The sequence below is a fragment of the Prionailurus bengalensis genome, chromosome B3 (assembly GCF_016509475.1).
Source record: "Prionailurus bengalensis isolate Pbe53 chromosome B3, Fcat_Pben_1.1_paternal_pri, whole genome shotgun sequence".
In the NCBI taxonomy this organism is placed as follows: domain Eukaryota; kingdom Metazoa; phylum Chordata; class Mammalia; order Carnivora; family Felidae; genus Prionailurus; species Prionailurus bengalensis.
Genome location: NC_057355.1, coordinates 39,714,525 through 39,731,907, shown reverse-complemented (window position 1 = coordinate 39,731,907; position 17,383 = coordinate 39,714,525). Strand labels below are relative to the sequence as shown.

General features: G+C 38.9%; 1 protein-coding gene across 6 annotated transcripts in view; it reads right to left on the bottom strand.

The window, feature by feature from the left end:
* Positions 1–17,383, bottom strand: part of DENND4A (DENN domain containing 4A) — a 131,863-nt gene that overhangs the window by 12,505 nt on the left and 101,975 nt on the right. For all 6 annotated transcript variants that reach the window (XM_043555122.1, XM_043555126.1, XM_043555123.1 and 3 more), the window contains 7 exons: positions 15,240–16,339; positions 10,536–10,725; positions 5,952–6,046; positions 3,838–4,013; positions 3,597–3,743; positions 1,017–1,215; positions 514–768 (listed from right to left, as the gene is read on the bottom strand). In XM_043555122.1, the coding sequence (XP_043411057.1) occupies positions 514–768; positions 1,017–1,215; positions 3,597–3,743; positions 3,838–4,013; positions 5,952–6,046; positions 10,536–10,725; positions 15,240–16,339 (2,162 nt within the window). The remainder of the gene's footprint in view (positions 1–513; positions 769–1,016; positions 1,216–3,596; positions 3,744–3,837; positions 4,014–5,951; positions 6,047–10,535; positions 10,726–15,239; positions 16,340–17,383) is intronic.

The following is a 17,383-nucleotide window of genomic DNA, read 5'->3' as shown; positions in this document are numbered from 1 at the left end:
TAGTGGTGGTGATACATATGAAGAAGTAAAACAATTTTATAGGACAATATATCAAAAATACAAGTAAACATATAACAACCTATCTAAATGTTAAGCAAAAACTCAGAGTAAAGGACTGAAAAGAATGGTAGCACGTGGCTGAAAAAGGAATTACAGACATCCTCCTAAAAACGTGTAAGGCTCGTTTGTGAAGGAGGTAGGAGACATGAGTGGGGCCAACTCACAGACTCTTCTCATAAAAGCCATTTACAGTTTCTTCTTGAGGCTATGATGAAAACACAGCCCATTTTGTGTAAATTTTACAAGGAGTCTAAAAACATGATCTTGTCTTACTGCTAGGCTGTGAGAAGAAAAATTATCTGTAAATATGACTAAGACATTTTATTGATCTAATGATTCCGATAATTATTTAAAACATTTAGCATAAAAATACTTTTTTGGTCATTAGGAATATGCAAATATTCCAATGGTGATGATAGCATTGCCTTTTAGATTGAATTTTCATTTTCATACCTTTGAATACTTGTTACAGTGCTCAGAAGAAAGAATCAATCCAGGTAAATTACTGGGTAAGTCAAGACGTCTAAAATACCACACCAGGTTCCAAAACACAATTGGATGATGGTCCACAAAGTCTGCCACTGTTATGGCATGATCACCTTCATTTTCCAATAAGCTTTCGAGTTCCTTCCATACCACTAAAGGACTAAGATAGGGAACAGTGATAGGATCTGGACTTGGGAGATGCCACTCTAATCCTAAAGAATCCTGTTGAATAAATAAAAAAACATAAATGGAAAATACAAGATTGGTGATACTAAATCAATTAAAAAACAAAACAGAATTCCTGTCAATAATTTCCATATAAATGGAAATATACTATAATTGTATCATGAGACTAGAAACTCTTCTTGAGAATTACAAAACTGAAGCTTGTAAGGCTATTTAGGACAAAGGGAACAAAATCATATGTAAATCATCAATGTCCAAATTTAAAAAGACACCAAAATACATACTGTAGCTCCTTGTAAAGTAGTTGGCAGGCTGCCTGTAGAAATGAGTTTCTGCCCTCCAGGGTCTTCCTTATCCAAGGGGCCATAAGTACTAACACTCCTGGCCATTGGAAATAGTGGACATTTTGACACAGCTGTTTTTGATCTATCAGCAGGGATCTGAATACTTCGGGCACACGTATTTTCCAGCAGTTTAGATTTGCTTCGGCATTGACAAAAGAAAAAAAGCACATCATTCTTTAGATTTACTTTTATTCAGAAAGACCAGCTCTTTAGTATCAGAACTGGATATGCAGCAAAGTTATCAAAGGAAAGATGTTACTTCAGCTGCATCTGGTAAACAGGATATGTATATATATATATATATATATATATATACACACACATATATATGTATATACATACACACACATATATTTTATATATATATATAAAACAGAAATATATAATTATATATATGATATCATATATATATCATATATATATCACATATATATATGATATATATATATATATCATATATATATATCATATATATATATCACAGGTTCAAACCCATGAACTGGGAGATCATGACCTGAGCTGAAGTCAGATCTTAACCACCTGAGCCACCCAGGTGCCCCTTTTAAGTAGTCTGATCATGTTAAGTTTCCAGAGAACTTTAAATACTCAAAAGTTACTCACTTATTAAAAACATTTAGTGGACAGCTTTTTAAAAAATATTTATTTATTTACTTATTTTGAGAGAGAGAGAGAGAGCATGAGAAGGGGAGGGGCAGAGGGAGTGGGAAAGAGATAAAGAATCCCAAGCAGGCTCTGCGCTAAACCTAATGTGGGGCTCAAACTCACAAACCCTGAGATCCTGACCTGAACTGAAATGAAGAGTCAGATGCTTAACTAACTAAGCCACCCAGGCGCCCCTAGTGGACAATTCTATCACAGCAGGAGCCACAGCAGGCCCAGAGGATACAAAGCAGAGAAAATAGGCACCTCTTACTTCAGGAGTCACAAGCTAGTCACAAGCTAGTGTCAGTCAGAGAAAGGGCTGTACTCAACCTATCATGAGAGAAGATGCGCACACAGATTTGTGGGTTTGCTGCCTAAGCACTCAGGATCAAACAGGTCACGCCAGCCTACCAGTACTCTGCAGGCACTTTCTCTTGCACATGCAGTTACCTATATGACTCAACCTGCCCACCTATATAGATTGGTATCTGGCACGCCTCCAAAATGGAGTCGATTTCTGCATTTGTTTTCAGTGTAAATTCACTTATATCAGGCTTACTGTATAAGTGTTAGTTTGATTTTACAGTTCCTCTAGCAGCTCCAAATGTTTTCTCAGATTATTAAATATTCCAAAGTAGAAGTAAGTTAGTACTCATTTAATTCCTGAAGAGACAAGGGATAAGAGAAAGATGTTCACTGTAAACTTCAAGTGTTCTACAGAATTTTTACTTTTTTTTAAGAAGGTGCTATGCCCAACATGGGGTGGCTTGAACTCACCACCCTGAGACCAAGAGTCACGTGTTCTACTGACTGAGCCAGTCAGGTGCCCCTAGAATTTTTACTTTGATTTTTGTAATTTTTAAAATGGTCTAAACAATTTTATGTAACACAACCCCAAGATCAAGAGTCATAGGCTCCACTGACTGAGCCAGCTGGGTACCCCTAGAATTTTTACTTTTAAAACACTAGTAAACATTATCATATAAGAATTATACAGCTTAGGGGCACCTGGGTGGCTCAGTCAGTTGAGCATTTGGCTCTTGATTTTGGCTCAGGTCATGATCTCAGGGTTGGGGTACCAAGCCCCATGTTGGGCTCTGTATTTTTCCTCTCTTTGTCTCTCTCTCTGTCCCCTCTCCTCCACTCGCACTCTGTCTAAAAAAAAAATAATAAAAAGAATTACACAGCTTAAACTCTGGGGATTCATAAAGCATAAACCATAACTATTTAAACATTTAGGTTTTCTTTTTTAAATGTTTATTTTTTTGTTCCCAACTGTGTTGATGGTTGTATAACTCTGTGAATAATATACTAAAAACCTTTAGTTTATATAAATGGGAGAATGTTAAGTGGGGGAACTTTAATGTGTGAATTATATATCAAGAAATCTCTTACCACCCCCTCTCATCCCCGCCCCCCAAAAAGGAGTTGCTCTCTTTCCTCTGATGTTAAACTGGTAGAATAAAAACTTGAAACTGCTAGTGACCAAATAAATAAATAAATGTTTATTTTATTTTTGAGAGAGAGCAAGGGCGGGCAGAGAGAGAGGGACAGAAGATCTGAAGCAGACTCCTCACTGACAGCAGAGAGCCTAACTCAGGGCTTGAACCTACAAACCTTGAGATCATGATCCAAGCTGAAACCCAGAGTCAGACACTCAACCAAATGAGTCACCCAGGCACCCCAAACATTTAGGTTTTTAGAGAGTTTAATAATCTTTTAACGAGGTGTAAAATTTTAAGATTGATTACGAATCTATTGCACACAGAAATTTTACATGTTCAGCTGATTTTTCTGTCGTTTTCAGAAACGTGTAATATAGGTTGTTAAAATATAGTTCCCCATAATCATAGTTACCTATTGAGATCAAAATTCCCTTGAACAGAGATAAAAGATGTGTCAAGACCAGTGGCTGATGTTGAGATACAAGACTGCCTTGTCTGACTTGAAAAGGAGGATGGAAAATGCATATTTTCTGTAGATGGGCTTGACTTCAGAAAGTACCTGCAATGTGAATCAAAGGAACTTCTTGAGAAAAGAAATATTCTGGGCAATATGATCTTTAAACATGAAGGAAAGAGAAAGCATAAATCATTACCTTCCAGGTCGTCTTAAATCTCTTATTTCAATATTCAGAAAAGGCAAGAAAAGATTGCCACAAAACGGGCATGTAGTATTGAGATTTGAATCATCTGCTGTCCAGCCAGCCATGATTTCCTCATCATGGACAAGACAATCGCAAGTTCTACACCGAGAGCAACTTGAGATAAGGACCTATGGGAGAAAACAGCATTATAAAGTGAGCCTGTAGGAGGTATTATGAATTAAAAATTATTTCAATCCATAAATCTACTGGAAAACTAAAACTCAGAAGGATTCAGAAGTTACAAACAAAAGAAAAAATAGATCACATTCAGTGTATTATATAATATACTCATCTTTCACTATTTCAGCTAAATCTATTTCAAAATTTTTACCTCAAGGGAACCTTGCACTTAAGTAAGCATTTTTACCATTATAATTAATGTTAAGCCTGCCATGGCTTTATTAATGAAAAAGTGAACCCAAACACTAATTTGCTAATACTCCAAATCAGTACATGTACTTACACATTATGAATCTGTGTGCTACTCACAGTGTGGTCACCAGACAAGTGTGGGTCCACAAACTCTCAGTGGTTAGGGGTAAGTAAAGAAACTAAGAAGAGGACTTAGAAACTTTCAAAGAATTGGTCATTGCTTCAATATTTAAGTTTGTGATCAACATACCGTATTTTATAAGACTATTAGCCATGATAGACTGGAAATCAAAAACGGCAACAAAGGGCACCTGGGTGGCTCAGTTAAGTGTCTGACACTTGATTTTGGCTCAGGTTCATGAGATAGAGCCCGCACTAAGCATGGGGTCTGCTTATTCTCTCTCTCTCTCTCTCTCTCTCTCTCTCTCTCTCTCTCTCTCTCTCTTCCCCCCTGCCCCTCCCCACTGGCTTGTGCAAGCATGTGCACTCTCTCTCAAAAAAAAAAAAAAGTGTTGCTATAGACAAATGTAAATGCTGTGATTACAATATGGAAATTCCTGAAGCCATCAGAAACTTTGCCAATTGTAATACCAGTGCTCATCATTTATTTTCCAGCCACATGCAAATCTATTTTCCAAATTTATGCCAATTGGCTTAGAAAAGCAACAACACTCACAAATGTATTTGGAAGTAACTTTTACACAAAAATTAGGGACAGGGCACCTGGGTGGCTCAGTCGGTTAAGTGTCCAACTTCTGCTCCTGATCTCATGGTTCATGGGTTCAGGCCCCGTGCTGGCCTCTGTGCTGACAGTTTGGAGCCTGGAGCCTGCTTCGGATTCTGTGTCACCCTCTCTCTCTGCCCCTCCCCCGTTGTCTCTCTCTCTCTCTCTCTCTCTCTCTCTCTCTCTCAAAATAAACACTAAAAACATTTTTAAAACTTAGGGACAATTTTTAAAGTGTAAAAGTGTAACTTTTTCCTCGTGAGCAAATAGGACATACAAGAAGCATATTGAACAGTTATTCACGTCAAACCGACACAAAGAATGAAAAACATGATGGAAAAATGGCACACAAATGCTAAACTGCTCCATGCCCCTCCTCAACACTGCTATGCCACGTGCTTGCACAGCAAAGCTGGTTTGTAAGGGATTCAGATGTAAAATAAAAATTTAAAGGGAACAGGGGAGCTTGGGTGGCTCAGTTGGTTGAGTGTCCGACTTCGGCTCATGATCTAGCGGTTTGTGGGTTCGAGCCCCTCATCCAGCTGTGTGCTGACAGCTCAGAGCCTGGAGCCTGCTTTGGATTCTTTGTCTCCCTCTCTCTCTGCCCCTCCCGTTCTCGCATGCTCTCTCTCTCAAAAATAAATCAACATTAAAACAATTTTTTTTTAATTCAAAGGGAACATACATATAACAAGGGATAACCAGAAATACTGAAAATGAAAATGCTTTTATATGTTAATAAATGCAAAGGAAGCATGGGACTTTTCTAAAAAGGTAAAGCAGTAGGACTTCAGTGTTCTGAAGAACTGGATACTTTCAGTTTATTCGGGTGCCATATACATTCTGAAATCTTCAGATGCTCTGTTTAACTTTTCAGTTACTCTACCCCAAGCCACGAATACTTAAGAAACAGAAGTTTTCTAAGTAGCATAAGTAGTACAGGAAGATGCTCTTTTGATTCAAATCGTACCTCCATTGCATAGTTCTGGAAGATATTTGTATTACTTGTGTTGCAGGAAGATGCCACTTCTGACTTCCCAGGTAGGGCAAACTTCGACAGGGATCCTGCTCATGATTAAAAAACAAAAAGCAAAACCATTACGATTCATGACAAAGGCTATGAAAATCTTTCACTTTCATAAATCCTCTGATAAGATGTCAAACTGTTCTGTTTAAAACAGTAATTTAAGAAATAAACCAAATAAATAGTGAAAAAATGCTTTTAAGGCATACATTTTTGTTTTGAGTACAAACCTAAGGACATGTGCTCTAATCCTACAGATCCCCACACGCTAGGGGTGTTCACTCACTACTCACTGAGGAAGCGCTTTGTGCATTCAGGCTACAAGGCATTCCAATTATTTGTCATTACCATTTTGCTGTTTCTATTTTTCCATGTTTAAAATCCAAGAATGTGGGGGCGCCTAGGTGGCTCAGTAGGTTAAGTGCCGACTTCGACTCAGGTCATGATCTTGCGGTTCGTGAGTTCGAGCCCCATGTCAGGCTCTGTGTGGACAGCTCAGAGTCAGGAACCTGCTTCGGATTCTGTGTCTCCCTCTCTCTCTGTCCCTCCCCAGCTTGTGCTGTCTTTCTCTCTCTCTCAAAAATAATAAACATTAAAAAAATACAAGAATGTGTTCAGTTTTAAGGTCTAAAACGTGTAAAATAGCTAATTTTATTTCCCATCATAAAAAGATTTACTAGAAATTCTCTGTCTTGTAAGGATCTTTTAAGATCTGGTGCAGTAATCTTGTTCTTAAACATGAGGGAAGAATTTCCAAATGTATTCTTCAGAGTAATGGATATTAGTAGGTATTAAAACAACAACAACAAAAAGAACAACAAAGGGGAGTTCTGTGGTCAAATCACTTGTTGACAGTGGCTATTATATCTTGTTAGTAAAACTGGAGGTAAGCCATACCATTTTTCTTTTTTTTCTCAATAGTTACAAAATGTTATAAACACTTACATTTTTATAAAGTAAAGGTAAAAATAAGTCATGGGATAGACTACCAGTTCACAAGAAATAAAGAAGGGAAAACGTGTTAAACACCAGTCATGGGGATACAATCGGCATAATCCAGACAAATGACCTGATTGCTTCCGTAAATAAATGACGATGAAAAAAAAAAATTGTTCTAGATCTGCCACCACTGGTCCTAGGTTGTGCCTCACACGTGCGTTGAGAGGGACAGAGAGAGCTGAAGCCTCGCATCAACCTTTAAGCTACTGAGAGGTGGTGGTATTGCAGTCCTTTCCTGCATGGTTCCCCATAACCCTCTGTAATTCCTCTCTGCTAAAGCTAGTTGAAAACTCCCTTCTCATACCTTCTATTAGGCTTGAGTAATGTAATTATTTATGTGGGCACCCTACCTTTTGTATCTAATTAATCTAGAGCACAGAATAAATATGCATTGTGATAAATACGAATCAGGCTCTAAGGTAATTTTTTTTCTTAGCATAATAAATTGTTCTTGTCTATTCAAAAGAGGTGGGGGGGAGCCGATTTCTTCACGAATGGATGACAAGATGAAAAAAAGAGAGGTAACAAAGATAAAACATATCTTAGGAAAACATATGTTAACAGACATATTAACCAGATGCGACAAGTGGACCTTGTCTGGATCCCAATTTGAACAAACCACCTATAAAAAGAGCTTTATGAGATAAATATGAAAATTTAAACCAAGTGAATATTTGATATAAAATGTTATATATTATCACATTAAAAATATAATATTGTAATTATGTTTTCAAACGGCAAATGCTTCACAAAAGACACAGGCTATAAGAGTTCCTAACTGGCCATGCTAACACACAGTGTTAGAAGACAACGTTCATCTGTGAAGGGAGCAGTGACTAGATGTGGGCAGGACAGGAGGGTCTGGATGTTGTTAATGTTCTGTTTCTTGATCTGAGGGCTGGTTACTTAGGGGTAACCTAAGTACTGATAATTGAGTAACCTGAAATGTATTTACATACATAAAAGTATACGCATTACATGCATATTAATAAAATTAAAAATAAGTTTATGAAATTCATGATTTTACTAAAATGTTAAAAAAATTTTTTTGAAAAGAAAACCCCTGGCCCCAAAACGCATCACTAAGGCTGAATTCCCAAAAGGGCTTTATATCTAATCTAATTGCAGTTTCAACCTCCCTTAGAGTATAGTTTTAACCAGTCGGTCAGGAATTTTCCAACCAGTGCCAAGGAGTCTGCCACATGGGCCCCTCCATCTCACAAAGGAAGATGAAGTCATCTGCATGGTAAGACTGCTTCTCCCAAGGGAAAGTGACTTTGCCTGGAAAATTCTTTTTCTTTTGCTAATAACTTTCTTGCCCCACCCTTCTATAAAAACCTTCTGTTTTGTATAATTTGGAGCTCCCTTCTACTTGCTAGATGGCATGCTGCCCAATTCATGAATCGTTTAAGAAAGCCAGTTAGATCTTCAAATTTACTTGGTTGAATTCCGTTTTTTTTAACAATATAAAACATTAAAGTCCTTATATTTTAGAGCTACATATTGAAGTACTGATGAATAAAATTATATGCTGTTTGGGATTTACTTAAAAACATTTTTTTTTTAATGTTTATTTACTTTTGAGACAGAGAGAGAGTGCAAGTGAGAGAGGGACAGAAAGAGAGGGAGACACAGAATCTGAAACAGACTCCAGGCTCTGAACTGTCAGCACAGAACCCAATGTGGGGCTTGAACCCATGAACCATGAGATCATGACCTGAATCAAAGTCGGACACTCAACTGACTGAGCCAAGCAGGCGCCCCTGGGATTTATTTTAAGATAATCCAGTGGGGAAAGAAAAAATGTTGGGACTATAGGAGGGGGAAAGACAAAACAAGACTGGTCATTTGTTGACAATTGTTGCAACTGGGTGAAGGGTAATGGGGATTCATTGTGCTATTCTTTCTACTTCTGTGTACATTTGAAAATCCCCACAACAAAAACTTTTGAAAATAGCAGAGGTGCAAATGAAAAAAATACTATAGTGCATCCATTCCTCACATCATACATTAGGACAAATTTCAAATGTATTAAATATCTAAATCGGGTGTCAAATCTACTTGTGTATGGCCAAGGGCTAAGAATGGTTTTTAGACTGTTATTATAAATAGAAAATGATGGGGGCACCTGGGTGGCTCAGTTGGTTAAGTGTCCGACTTCGGCTCAGCTCATGATCTCACAGTTCGTGGGTTTGGGCTCTGTGTCGGGCTCTGTGCTGACAGTTCAGAGACAGGAGCCTGCTTCAGATTCTGTGTCTCCCTGTCTCTCTGCCTCCCCTCCCCCCCCCCCCCCCCCCCCCGCCCCACGCTCATGCTCTGTCTCTCTCTCAAAAATAAACATTAAAAAAAAATTTTTTTTAAAGAAAATGAGAAAAAAGAATATGTGACAGATGTATGTGGCCCACAAAACCTAAACTATTTAAAGCAGACCCTTTACAGAGAAAGTCTGCTGAACTCAGAAAATGTTAGAAAGAAAACTAAACAAGTGTCAGAAGAAAACACTGGCAAACTCTGGAAGGGGAAATCTTTCCTAATACCTCAAAATCCAGAAGTAGTCAGGGAAATGCTGAGAAATTTGATGACATAACATTAAAAACTTCTGTGTGGCAAAAATACCCACAGAAATTTAACACACTTGGAAGGAAATATCTGACAATTATATGACACAAAGGATTCCCTAATATAAAAAAAGAACTATCAAAACTTAAAAAAAAAAAAGGGCCAACAAGTGAAACGCAGGCAAAAGATAGTCCATAGAAAAAGAAATACAAATAGTCCTTGAACACATAAAAAGTTACTCAACTTACAAGAGTAATATAAATGAAACCAAACTGGAATACAGTCCTCACCTATCAGATGGCAAAAAATCCAAAAGTGTGCCAACATATTTTGTTGACAAGGCTGTGGGGAAATAGGTATTCTTATATACTGCCAGTGGGAGTGCAAAACAGCACACCCCCGAGGAAGGCAACTTGGCAATACCACTTCAAGGGAGAATTTTTGAGTATCTTCCAAAGATACCCTGTCAAAAATATAATATGACATACATGCATCATAGCATCACTGATAATAGTCAAAGGCTGGACACCTAATGTCCGTCAACAGGGAAGTGATTAAAATGAACTATGGCATATCCACAGATGATTGACCATGCAACTGTAAAAACGAATAGGGGACAATGCTATGTGATGTGATTTAAGATACATTGTTAAGTGAAAAAAACAAGGAGTGGGAAAGTAGGTTACTTTTGAGTAAGAAGCCAAGGAGGCAGTAAGAACACACACACCCCTATATTTTTAAAGCAGCAGCAATGAAGGATAAGCCAAAATGAAGAAAAATGGTTACTTCTAGGCACAGGGAGAAAACCAGATGAAGGGGTGGGGCTGGAAGGCACACCTCTCTAAAAGTGCCTGGGTTTCTTACTGTTTTGGAGATCTGGAGCTACGCAAATCTTTTACAAAATGAAAACGAAGGAAAAAAAGTAAAGGCACCACATATAAAATGCAGTATGACCAAGCTGCGTGGACACACCTTCTAAGGAGGCAGAACTTTCCAGGCTTGTTCTGCTGAAATCAATTCCCTTAGTCCCTGAAGTGGCACTGCTCTCTTGGGAGGAAGTGGCTCCTTCCAACTCCTGGCAAACATCTTCATCTGTTAAAGAGGTAGATTCAGAATCCTGGGCTCCCACTGAAGAAAGACTGGTACGATCAGAACTTTGATCCTGAGGACATAATTATAAGCTTAATTTCCTTCATATTTAGAGTTAATTATTTAAAATGTCACTCCTAAGGCAGAGGAAATGCCTAATTACTCAGATGATCGATTAATCAACATTACAATGTCTACAGAAAGAAAACAACCGATTTCACAAGGGCTACTAATTTGGACAAACAGCGGGCTGGAAATCATTTAGATAACATTTGGAGTTAGATCAAAGCAGATACCTGCTAGTAAGATACCCTTGGCTGACTTCGAATCTCTTCATTTATTGTTCCTTTTCCTCCCTGCAAATCCCAGCCCAGGATGATACCATTAGAATTGCATTCTATTAAAATTTATGTTTACATTTTATTGTTTTCCATAATAACCTAGGTTTCAAAGACATGTATTTCCAGTTTTCATTTTTGAGAACACCAAAATGTTAAGTTAAATATTTTGCTGGTTACATCAACACTACATATGAACATCTGATAGGTATGAATTTTTGTATAAAGAAAAATACTGGAGGGGGGTGCCTGGGTGGCTCAGTCAGTTAGTGTCTAACTCTTGATATCAGCTCTGGTCATGATCTTGAGGTTCACAGAATCAAGCCCCACGTTGGGCTGGGCTCTGCACTGGCAGCACAGAGCTTGCTTGGGAATCTCTCTCTTCCTTTCTCTCTCTGCCCTTCCACAGCTTGCTCTTGCTCTCAAAATAAGTAAATAAACTTAAAAGAAATTTAAATATCTATAATTCTACTGCCCAGATAATACAATTTACATTTTTTTTAGTCATGGTGTGTGTGTGTGTGTGTGTGTGTATGTGTTGAGTTGTTCTTTCTTAGGATTATTTGAACATTTTTATTGGCTTTTTTTGGCTACATCGCATTGTGTTTTTAAAGTGGGTGCTCTAGGAATTAGAATATACACACCTAATCATTTACAGCCTACTTCAGGTTCATATCATACCACTTCATATATAATAACTAATGAATGTCAGCAGAGTGAATCCCTTCACCACTGTAAAACATGTACCTATGTTGCATATTCCGTAACATGTCATAAGTTTTAGGTTGGAGAATTATAAGCATTTTAAGGAATTTAAGAGACAAAAAAGTATATTTTTTTATATTATACAACTATTTACCATGTATTTTGTTCTTCCTTCATTCCTGCAGATACAGTTTTGCTTGTGGTATCATTTTCTTCAGCCTGAAGAACTTCCTTTAGCAAATTTAAACAGCAGGACTGCTGGCCATGAATTCTTTTCCTTTATCTGAAAATGTGTTTATTTCGCCTTTACCCCTGAAGAGTATTTTCACTGGATAAAGAATTCTGGTTGACAGGTCTTTAGGCACATTCATGGTGTGGTTCCAGTGTGTTCTTTCCTCCACGGATTGTGATAAAAAATATATGGTCACTCAAATCCTCATTCCTCTGTAGGTAATGTGTCATTTGTCTTTAACAGTTTTCAGGATATTTTCTATTAATTCCCCCCACCCCCAGCAGTCATTTTATTAGTAGATGGATATCTTTGCTTTTTAGCAGTTTTGCTTATGTGTGTATAGATGTGGTTTCGAGTTTATCCTATCTAATAGTTTACTGAGCCTCTTACACCTGTAAATCTAAATCTTTTACCAAGTTTGGGAAGTTTGAGCCATTATTTATTTCTTCAGATATCTTTTCTACCACAATCCTTTTCTCTAATATTTCTGGAACTCCAATTATATGTTATATCTTTCGATATTGTCCCACAAGTCTCTGAGGCTCTTTCCTCTACCCTCTCCATTCTGCTGAGCCCATCCAATGAGTTTATTTCAGACTTTTTTTTTAGTTATACATTGTGTTTTTCAAAAATAGTTTCTATTTCTTGCTGAGAATTCCTTTTCATTTATCCAAATGTGTTTTTCTTTAACCTCAGGAAACCTGGTTATAATACCTACTTTAGAGTTTCAGTTGGATAATTTCAACATCTGGGTCATCTCAGGGTTGTCTTTCCCTTGAGAACTGGGTCACATTTTCCTGGTTCTTTACCTATCAAGCAATTCTGGATTTTATTTTGGACACCATGAACGTTATGTTTTGGAGTCTGTTATGTTATGTTATAATCTCTTGGAGAACACATGCTTTTGCTACAGCAGGCTGGCAATAAAGTTATGTTCTGATTATAATTTGTGTTTCAATTTTTATAGGCAGTGACTTAATTCTTAGTTTAGTCCTCTAAGCTTCGTCTCTGCTGGTTTGCATTTATCCCATGCACGTGTCACTCAAGGGACTCTTGTTTGGGGCATTCACAGAATCTGGGAATCCCCTTCTCTCAGATTCCCCTCAAACTCTCCAGCTCACAGGTGCCCCCCTTCTCTGGTTCCTCTGCCCAGGAACTGTGGGGTTTCTCTTGAAGTCTCAGCTGCCAGGGCTGTCATGCCACACAGTGACTGGACCTGCTCCTGGGGTGAAGATGCAGGAGAAAAGCAAATGGGGAATTCACCTCTGTCTGGGTCCCTCCCCACAACCTGCCTGCTTTTTCAGAATTCTTAGTTGTTTTTTGTGTTTTGTCTGGAGATTTTAGTTATATTCAGGGGGAGGGATGGGCTTTGGTGGCCTTAAATTACCACACTGGAACTGGGACTCTCACCCTAATTTTTAGAGACGATATTTGCTGGGTGTAGGAAAACAGGGTGACGGTTTTCTCTCAGCGCTCTAAAGGGGTCTTTCCAGGATCTCCGGACATCAAAGTTTCTGTTCAGAAGACAAGTGTCGGTTTCTTACTGTTGTTCCATTTGAAGGTAAGACAGCTCTTGCCCCTGGCTCCTTCTATGATTTCCTCTTTGTATTCCATTCCCATCTATTTTAACAGGAGATGCCTGTTTTCTTTGCATTTATTCTGCTTGACATTTGTAGATCTTCTAAATATGTGAGTTGCCATCTTTAGTCACTTCGGGAAAATCTTTGGCAATTCGCTTTTTAAATGTTCCTTCTATCTCATTCTTTCTTCTTTTGGAACCCTGTTACATCAGTGTTAGGCATTGTCACTAAATCCCACCTCTGCTTTTGTATTTTCCATTTGTTTTCCCGTCTGTGCCTCAGAGTGGATATTTTTTACTGAGTTTCCATCTAGTTTACTACTTTCTTGTTCTGTGTTTTGTCTGCTGTTAAGTCCAACTACTGAACTACAGCATTCTTAATTTCAAATCTTTTTCAGTTCTAGAATTTATACTTGATTCTTTTTAATGGATAATTATCCAGTGAAACTTTCTACCTTTGCAGCTGTTTTTCACCTTTTCCTCAATTTTCTTGAACATACTAAAAGTATTTCAAAAGTCTCCTGCTAAGTTAACTATTTGGACCACCTGAAGGTCTCTTCCCACTCCCTGTTTTTCTTTTTTTAGTTATGGTCCCATCTCTTGGTATAGCTATTTTTCATTAAATGATAGAATATAAAAAATTATATGTAAAAAGTTATGAGGACTCTAATGATATTCTTTTCCTCTGGAAAGGGCACACTCTTTCATGTGTTAGATAAAGGCTGATTATCTTCATCTAATCACAGGCTGAGCTGAGACAAGCCCGGGGTGCAGTTCTGGTCAGGTGTAGTCCACCTCTGGTTTGCCACCAGCATGGCTCTGTAGGACTTCTGACCAAGGGCTCCGTGTGCTTATCGAAGCTCCCTGCCTCCACTCCCGCCCCCTAAGAACTTAGGAACTCTTTGCAACTGTATTCCCAACACCGTGAAACTGCTGAAAACTCTTTTTTGTCAGAGACTTTCGGCTTACCTTTTTAGCCTCCTGTCTCATGCACTATCAGTATTTGGAACATATCTTGAAGGAAAAAAATTGGTGTTATTTGAGGACCCTCAAGCCTCTAGTTTTGTCTTTCCAGTTTTACAAGATCCCCAAAGCTCTGCGGCCCCTCACCTCTCCTCAGTCCTCTGATAAGGGATTTGCAACTCCCAGTTCTGAGCTCAGATTCAACAAATGCCCTCAGGGGAAATGTAGCTGTAGTGCGTCTCCTCTCTGCTATTCTCTTCTTGCTAGAATCTTGCCCCAGTACTTTCTAGTTGCTTTAGCAAATGTCTGATGACTTTAAACAGATACTTTATATTTCCTTTAGCTTTTTGCTCTCCAGAGATATGTAGTGGGTCCATTACAAGCTACTGCATCCTAACTAGGAGGAAAAATCCTATGACGGCTGATCATTCTGAAGGCATGCTAGACACTACCTGAAAAAAAAAAAATCCCCATTTTGAAGGAAATAATGAAGTTCAGTAGGCATTTTCATGTAACACTAATTCTGACTCCAGCTGCAATCCTTTTCGTTCAAAAGTGAACCAAAAACATAACCCTTGGTTAGTGAATTTTCTTTCGAAGTTATTATTCAAGTTCAGGTTCTGATATTTACAAACCTTATGCATCCCAAGATTCCTTTTGGGTCAAGTTGTGTTTAAGGAGAATGGTAAAAACGGACGTCTTTGCAAGGAAGGGGCTTTTGGTGGTGGAGGAGGATAAAAGGGAAAGTAGAAAACACAAACAGAACTTACCTTAGATGAGGTGGTATACATGGTGAATCTTGAATACCATTTGCTGGCTTTCTCTGCAACTCCTTTCCCAGCAGTAAACATACTGTTCCTCAGAACGTCTAGTTTAGGTACTAGCAGTGTATCTAAATTAAATGAAGGTGACGAATGGGTTAATGCGTCTTGAGAGTCTTCCCTAAATGGGCAAGTAGGTGAGAAGGCCGGAGAAGACCAGAGTCTGTCCCTTGGTCTCTCCTCAGTTTTCGTGTAACTTTTAGATTTGGTAAGTCTCATTGGCCTAGGAGAGTGAGGAGGCAAGCTGGATCTTCTGCACGCCTTGACCAGTGTTGGACTTTTCTTACCAGTTGATTTATCATCACATGCCCGCTGTAAATCAATGCTTGGCGTGCGGCTCGTCAACGGACTGCTCATGTTATTCATATACATCACAATTTCTTCAGCCAAATCACGCCTAGCGGATGGTGTTGAAACGCTTTTGCTGTCATCGTCATCCTCCTCCTCCTCCCCTTTTTGCTGCTGTTCAGTCTCAGCAACCAAAAGGGAGAGGGGATCAAATCCCGTGGCGACATCCGTTTTTTCAGAGGGTTTTACTGAAAAGCTGCTGCTGAGACGCTGAATCCTCTTGGGGTTTTGTGAAGCAACATATCCCACTTTTGACCCATCTGTTTCGCTGTCTAAGTCCTCCAAATCAAAAATAACGGGAGAATCCACTTTATCTGCCAAACAATCGGAACCATCGAAAGGTGTATCGTCATCACTAGATTCCTTTTCTAGACTGTCTCTTTTTGATCTCAAAGGTGGCTTTCCAATATCAAGACTAGTTGGTCTTGTGCTTTTTGAGATCACATTTGAAAGTATTTTTGCGTCAGCTCCTAGTTTTTCGGCCATGTCTCCAGGATTTGCTTCCTGGTTGACTCTACTGAGCACAAGTCCCACCAGTACTCCTCCGCTAAGACTGCGCTCTCTGCTTCCCCAGGAGAGTCGCTGCTGCAAATCAGCTTCGTTGTCACTTTTATGTCTTTTCCTGAAGCATCTACTTTGACTCTTTCCTGTTTCATTTGGACCCTCAAAGGATGACATTAAGAGCAGCTCAGATGTGCTTTCTGAAAAACAAGTCAAGTGTTTTTAGCCATGAAAAATGTCATGTGCAAATGTAAGGTGGCTTACATTTTGAAAATACTAAGTAACGAAAGTGATAATAGCAAGTACTCACTGAATTATTTCCTCTGAGTACCGTCTTATTTGACAGACACCATAACTAGGCACTTTCCTCGCATTATCTACTACAATCATTCCAACATCCTTACGGGTTGAGAAGAAACTGACACTCAGAGAGATTAATTATCTAGCCCAAAGTTACCCAGCCCTTAAGTGAAAGAAGTGGGATTCAAGTCCAGACATGACTGACTATGAAAGGTATGCTCTGAGACATTTACATGTACTCCTTTTTAAAATTATTTTTATTTAAATAAAACAAATTTTTTTTAACATTTATATTTGAGAGAAAGAGACAGAGCATGAGCAGGAGAGGGGCAGAGAGAGGGGGAGACACAGAATCCGAAGCAGGCTCCAGGCTCTGAGCTGTCAGCACAGAGCCCGATGTGGGGCTCAAATTCACGAGTGGTGAGATCATGAACTAAGCCGAAGTTGGATGCCCAATTGACCGAGCCACCCAGGCACCCCTAAATTTTTTTTAAATTCATATTTGAGAGACAGAGACAGAGTGTGAGTGAGGGAGGAGCAGAGAGAGAGAGGGAGACAAAGAATCTGAAGCAGGCACCAGGCTCTGAGCTGTCAGCACAAAGCCTGACGTGGGGCCTGAACTCACAAACTATGAGATCATGACCTGAGCCCAAGGCCGATGCTCAACTGATTGAGCCACCCAGGCACCCCAGCGTGTACTGCTTTTTAAAACTGATACATTAAGATTAATATTTACCTTTCTTGGAGTGGGAGATACAGGCTTTCAACTATGGAAGAAACAAGTCATGGGAATAAAAGGCACAGCATAGGGAATACGTCCAGTGACAGTGTAATAGTGTCATATGGTGATACACGGTAGCTCCACTGTGGGGAGCATACCATACGTCTAGAGATGCTAAATCACTATGTTGTACACCTGAAACTATTGTAACATTGTGCGTACT